The sequence below is a fragment of the Rhamphochromis sp. 'chilingali' genome (assembly GCF_963969265.1).
Source record: "Rhamphochromis sp. 'chilingali' genome assembly, chromosome: 21".
Classification (NCBI taxonomy): Eukaryota; Metazoa; Chordata; class Actinopteri; order Cichliformes; family Cichlidae; genus Rhamphochromis; species Rhamphochromis sp. 'chilingali'.
Window position 1 is genome coordinate 11,428,185 of NC_137949.1, and position 6,522 is coordinate 11,434,706.

The 6,522-nt window shown below is 42.9% G+C and overlaps 1 protein-coding gene across 1 annotated transcript; it reads right to left on the reverse strand.

Annotated features, from left to right (window-relative positions):
- Nucleotides 1-880: 880 nt before the first annotated feature.
- Nucleotides 881-6,513, reverse strand: LOC308389525 (cell cycle control protein 50A-like). The gene is made up of 7 exons (XM_080870976.1): nt 6,042-6,513; nt 5,223-5,342; nt 3,713-3,820; nt 3,535-3,622; nt 3,253-3,396; nt 2,533-2,742; nt 881-1,885 (listed from the first exon to the last, which is right to left on the reverse strand). The coding sequence occupies exons 1-7, from the start codon at nt 6,282-6,284 to the stop codon at nt 1,692-1,694; spliced, it is 1,107 nt and encodes a 368-aa protein (XP_080727102.1). The 5' UTR covers nt 6,285-6,513; the 3' UTR covers nt 881-1,691.
- Between the last annotated feature and the right edge of the window lie 9 nt (nt 6,514-6,522).

Here is a 6,522-nt window from a genome sequence, read left to right on the forward strand (position 1 = left end):
ATACTGAAAGATCTTCACCTTTTCTGCTTCTGTGCTCTGTCTGTCTGTGGGAACCACCGGACCTACAATTAGGCCCTTAAAGGCTGATAAAGCCAAATGGCGACACCTGCTGGTCAGCCCTGTCCATTGCAGTGAGTTCAGTTAAAAGATGAATTCAATGGTATATACCAGGTTTAGGCAATGCCAGGCCCCGAAGGCCGGTGTCCTGCAGGTTTTAGATCTCACCCTGGGTCAACACACCTGAATCAAATGATTAGTTCATTACCAGGCCTCTGGAGAACTGCAAGACATGTTGAGGAGGTCATATAGCCATTTGAATCAGCTGTGTTTGATCAAGGACACATCTAAAACCTGCAGGACACCGGCACTCGAGGCCTGGAGTTGCCTACCCCTGGTATATACAGTCCATAATTCATATAACGTTAATTAGGCATGATCTAATTACTGATAAAAGTCTTCTTAACAAAAGTTAGCTCCCCATTTTCCCCAGTTCCCAGAGATTATCAGCATGGTGTGTTATTGATGATCGTCTTTGTTGTGTATTTCAGTGTCTGAGACAGTCAGATTTCATTTAACGTTCTGATGATGATGATGTAATCAGCTGGTAAGACGGGCGCGACTGAATCCAGAGCAGTGAGAGGAGCACAGAAGCATTAAGAGTAGGAGAGTGTATAAGAGACACATTAAACACAACCTCCTCCTTACCTGGATAAGTGGTGCAGTCCACACAGGTGAGGCTTTAAGTACAAGGACTGTTTTTTACATTACATTTTACAACATCACACCATTAAGCATTAGTAAGGTATGAGATAATGTCACAGTAGCATGGATAATGGAAGCAGTGGGAGTTCTACCATTATAATCACAAATGACAGCGATACATTGACCAAGTTCTTTAATTGGACCCTACAAACCTTATAAAAAGCCAAGGAGCTCAAATTGAAAGTTTTAACAGCATAAAAAAACCAAGAACAGTCCAGAAGGGCGAAACAAGGGGGAACCGAACAAACGGGACACTTTTAAAGTGCATATCGTTTGGTCAACATTAACCAATCAGACGATTTCACACTCTGGCCGAACCACTAACAAACAATAAATTAAGAATTCCTGTGCTCCACCCACCCAGAGACACCACCTTTGAATTAGGAATACTGTATAAAGTAAGTTTTATGAGTGATAAATAAAAGACTGGCTCCTCGGTCACAGTGGAGGGCAGAAAAGCATATTTCTGTTATTACTTCTTATTAATGCTTTATGACTCTTGAATATCAGTATTTATCCAAGCAATCATAATCACCTTCAGTATTCAAGGTAATCCCAGAACCCACAGAGGTATGTCAACGAAGTGTTACGGTACATTCATCAGCAGGACATATAACTTTACATAATATGGACAAAAACTTGCATTAAAATTACATACATCCTTCAATAATTAAGCCATTCGCAAAGCACTGCTAAAATGAAACAGGTACTTTGATAATGTTCAGATAAATAAAAGACTGCAAACCTGAAGACAAAAAAAAAAAGACATTCTCAGCAAATCGGCCTGAAGCTATATACACAGAGACACAAGGAGACGCCTCGCTACGCTTAAACACAGCTTTGATGAGAAACTGGAGACGCTACCGCACGACAGCCTGGTACGGCGTACGCACTCGTGCATGCAGAGGCCCGAGCGTGGAACGCGCCGTTTAGCTTGGGATATCCGCACTGGTGTTGCGGTTGTCGTATTTGTGGTGGATGATGAGCAGAACCACACCCAGGAAGAAGCAGATGGAGCCCACGGTGATGTAGGCGATGCCCAGGAAGGGGTTCTTTCCTCCCATCCAGGAGATGGTGCTCAGGATCATCCGCTTGCGACCATCAAAACTGAGTACGGGGTAATCTGATTACATGCGGTTAAAGAGAAATGACAGAGCGCGCGCACACACACGAACAACGATACACCCTTAATCTACTGAGATTCGAGAAACCAGAAAAATTATCTTTTTAAATATCTTTACACTCAATGGACACTTTATTAGGTACGCCTTGCTGTTGTCTTCACAACAGACTTAATGGCACAGTTTCAACAAGGTGCTGGGAACATTTTGATTTTGGAGATAAGGACAAACTCCTGTTTCACCACATCCCAAAAGTGTCTCTATTGCTTTAAATCCATTGACTTTGCAGGGCATTTGAGTGCACTGAACTCTTTATCACATTCAAGGAACCAACTTTGTGACATGGCGCGTTATCCTGCTGTAAGGGCCAACAGAAGATGGATACACTGTGGCCATAAAGGAATATAAAATAATAATCTATTTGTGGCCCAGAGTGGATACTTGAGTATATGTAGATGTGTTTAAAATATTTATATCTGCACACCTCTTGAATCAAAAGCTTCTCCGTGTGCTAATCAAAGAAGCAGAGATACTGCAAGTAAAGACCGTCTGATCTGTTAAGCTTTATAAGACACAAAAAACTCACGCTAGCCTGTTCAAAGCAGCATGTCTAACTCTAGTAATGAGATTACTGGAATGTAAAGGATACTGTAGGTGATGTTCAACATATAATTCCCGTTGGGGAGAGTTGGGGTGGTGCCAGACTTCTTCTGGATGATGCGATAGAGCTTCCGAAAGGTGGGCAATGCAGCCGTGCGCATCCACACGATGAAGTCCTCATTGATAAAGCCGTTGTTATCAGGATCCGACGGGTCCAGCTCGTACACCGGCTTCGCCCAGTTCACCGGCTTCGCTGTGTCTGAGAGAGATGAAGACAAAACCCAGCTGGTCATTGCAACTCGAACCTGCGAGCCTACAGGGTAGGGATGCACCGATACCACTTTTTTGGAAACGAGTACGAGTACTTGCATTTCAGTACTCGCCGATACCGAGTACTGAATAAAAACATGATTTAAATTTACAGGTAACAGCTTTAGTCCTATAATTTAACAAAAAATAAAACAAGGGACTGGCTTGGAATTAAGAATTATTATTTAAAATGAAAAGCATGTTGTATGCAACATATTACAGAATAAATAATTATGAAAAAAATATTTAAACAGTGACAGTGCAACTCACTCACTCGGCCCTTGTGATTAACCCCTTACATGCCGCTCAAACATAGACAGGTCTCAGACCGTGGTATCGGTCCCCGGTATCGGGGGACTTTTAACGAGTACTTTAGAAAATGTGGTATCGAGGCCAATACCAGATACCGGTATCGGTGCATCCCTACTACAGGGGCCTGTGAACTGTGTGCAGATGTCACCTCGGAAAGCTAAAGTCAGGTTGCTGTTTCCAGCAGGATTCCTGAATTTCACATGCTTGTCCGTCCACCACGCAATGCCTTTTTTTACCAGAGGAACTTCAATTTTGCTGTTGTTGGAATCGACGTAGTACAGCACCAGAGTGTCTGAAACACATAATCAGTATATTCAGTACAGATATCAGGCTCTACAAAGCTTCAACACAGCAGTTTTAAACTGTAGATAAGACTCCAGTTAAGCTAAACAGCTGAGAGAGGGAAAGTGAAGTTTTTCAACACACTCACCATTGAAAAGGCTGTTAGCTATGGCCCCACACGGAGCAATGGACACATCTCCGCTCTTACGGTACGGCTCACACTCCTTGCTGGGATCCTGGAAAAAGGACATAATGTTCACCTGATGGAAGAAACATTCACTGGATTCTCTGAATTATCTATAGGCACAAAAAGTACAGCAGCATACCGTCAGAGCAGACAGGTCACCGTTCAGCTGTCTGTCATCTCTGGACTTCACATAGCGTCTGTGGTTCTGGTAGAAGTTGGACAAGCCGTAGTACATGAAGACGTTGCTCTGTACGAGAGAAAAGACGGCATCGCTGACAGAATTAGGAATCAGTAACGACCAGGATGAATGAGCAGCTTTTCCGTGACAGGGTCTTACACACAATCTCTATGATCAACATAAATCATCAAGAAAATCATCAAGATTAAAAGATTCCCCTTCGGAAAACAGTGATGGAAATTCATTTGAACTCACTGGTTACTGGGACTGGGAGATAAAACCAAATCCAATGATATCCATGCATATTTAAAAATAAATAATACATTTGTAAAAAGGTTAACAACATAGAGGGGCTTTGTTTAATGTGGGACATGCGTCTTCTTGCCAGTCTGTGCCTTCATAAAAGGCTGTGGTGCTTGATCAGGTAGTGATGTTTCTCCCACAGCGTTACGGCACCGGTGTCATCTTTGTTTCGAGCAATCAGGCCAGTTTTACAAACTGCTTTTTGTGCGCACCATCACAGCTCACCTGGTTGAGTTAGCAACCCATATACCACAGGCTGGAGTCCTTACTGCAGGGGCCTGGGTTTGAGTCCGCGCAGGTTTATTTGAACCATTTCATTCCTGCTCGCTCTCCCTATTTTCTCTGCTGTCTGTTAAATGAGGACTAAAAAGCCCTAAAATAAATTTTAAATAACCTCATTTTATACCTGTATAAAATGTTTTATACAGGTATAAAATACCTGTATACCTACTCCAACCAGAGACAATAACAGGTGCTGGAAATCTACAAGGAATATAAAAATAACATGGTACAACACAATAGTGCTGCTGCAAAACGACAAGAGAGCAGCACTCCAGAAAATCATTAATCTTGCACATTCATAAGCGTTTGATTTCAGTATGAAGAGAACGCTGAAATAAACATTTAAAGCCCAGCTCATTTATTTTGTTGATCAGTGCTGCTGTTCGTTTCTACACAACTCACTTCATCAGGTTTGTTAAACTGAAAGAGCACATGATTCCATTTTCTGTTGAACGTGAATAACTTTGTTGACAAAAATACTTCACCTTCAGGTGATTCACTGTTCAGGATGCAGTGTACTTAATACAAATACTTCTTCTGCTTCTCAGAAAAGAAGCACGCAAACATTTTAATTAAAAAAAAAATGCTATTTTACAAGCTAAATGCAAGCTGTTAAATGAGACGAGTGCAGACGAGCAACTGAGAGCTTTTTATAAATAATCAATGAAGCCTTCTGAAAGCTGCAGAGCATATTTTAAACCTACAACAATCAATAGTAAAGCAGCCTCTAAACAAACCTTGAGTGTTTTTTGTTTGTACTCAAAATAGATCTTAATGGACAATTATTGTTAGGATTGCACAAGCAGCACTCTCCGTCCTGCAGGTAAATGCATGCATTATTCATTAACTTCCAATGCCTGGAAGCTGGTGGGGGATCTGAGCTCACCTCAAACGGCTGGAGCAAAGTGAAGTTGACGGTGCAGACACAGGGCTCTGTGGTGTTCCAGGTGAAGTTCTTTGCACAGTTGTAGCACGGGCTGTCACTGCTCACACCAGTGTAGTCGATCTGAAGCAAAGAGGAAATAAACTGATGTTGAAATACACTCAGTGCTCCGTCTATTCAGTGCAGCAACATGACTAGAAGAAGGTACAGACTTGAATCAAATACAGGAACACTTTGTTTAATGCACAGGCAGCAATCACTTATGATCACAGCAGCCCTCAAAGGCCCACTGCGAGGCAGGAACCCCGGACACATCCTGTGTTTCTTACCTTCTAGTCCAGCTTTGTTTAGACTGTTTTGAAGCCATGTGAAAGCCACTTTAGAGGCTGTGGTTTGTGGTGCTGTTAAACCACACTGCCCAAACTATGATCAGCCACACTGATATAAGCCGTGATTCTGATCACTTTCTAGCCTCATTAATATTAAATATGTGGTGCCGACTCCCCATGTCTCTGATGTTTTTACCATCTAATATCGACCTTTGATACAAGTGTGTAGCAACCACATTTAAAAGTAACGTCGAATGAATGCGCTTCAAACTGAACTTCAACACTATGTTGTTCATCTTTACAATTAACATTGTTAACATTGGCGTGACGTAAAGAAGCTACGTCACTTATCGAAGAACCACTTATTCCTGTTTAGTGAGCCTCCTTCAGCAGGTTTACTGTGTGTATAAACGGTGTGTAGCTACACCGGGCTGTGTAGGAGAACCGAGAAGAAGCCAGAGTCGGTTAAAGGCGGACAGGAGCGCGACTGTACCTCAAACTCTTTGATGTTGTTCGATGTGACGTACAGGCCGATGCCGATGGGGATAAAGATGAGCCCAATGACGAAAAAAGCCGGCAGCACACTGCCTGCAGTGAGGATGGGCTGCCAGGCTGGAAGTCTCTGCTGTTTGAACGCCGTGTTGTCCGGTTTCTTATTTTTCGAAAGGCCAGTGCCGCTCGAAGCGCCGGAGTGGTGTCCGTCCTCTTCCTTAGCGTTGTAGCTCGACGCCATCATGGCTGCGGTCAGCTTCGAGTTAAATAATCCTCTCTGACAGACAGCCGAGCTGCTCCGTTAATCCCACACGTCAAGTAAGACACAGAGCGGTTAGGCAAAGGGTAAAACTGTGAGCGAAGTGAACTTTACCCCCAGTCTAATGAAAATATCTGCTCATTGTAGCGCTGACTTCTTGTTTGCCTTCAACTGCGGTTCTCTCTCCAGAAGAAGAAGCCGGAAGCTTTCGAACCAATAGCAA

Coding starts and splice junctions, on each gene's coding strand:
- LOC308389525 (XM_080870976.1), bottom strand. CDS start 6,284: ATGATGGCGTCGAGCTACAACGCTAAGGAAGAGGACGGACACCACTCC. Junction 2,743..3,252: donor CCTGACTTTAGCTTTCCGAG/GTGACATCTGCA, acceptor CATCTCTCTCAG/ACACAGCGAAGCCGGTGAAC. Junction 1,886..2,532: donor TATGTTGAACATCACCTACA/GTATCCTTTACA, acceptor GCATGTAATCAG/ATTACCCCGTACTCAGTTTT.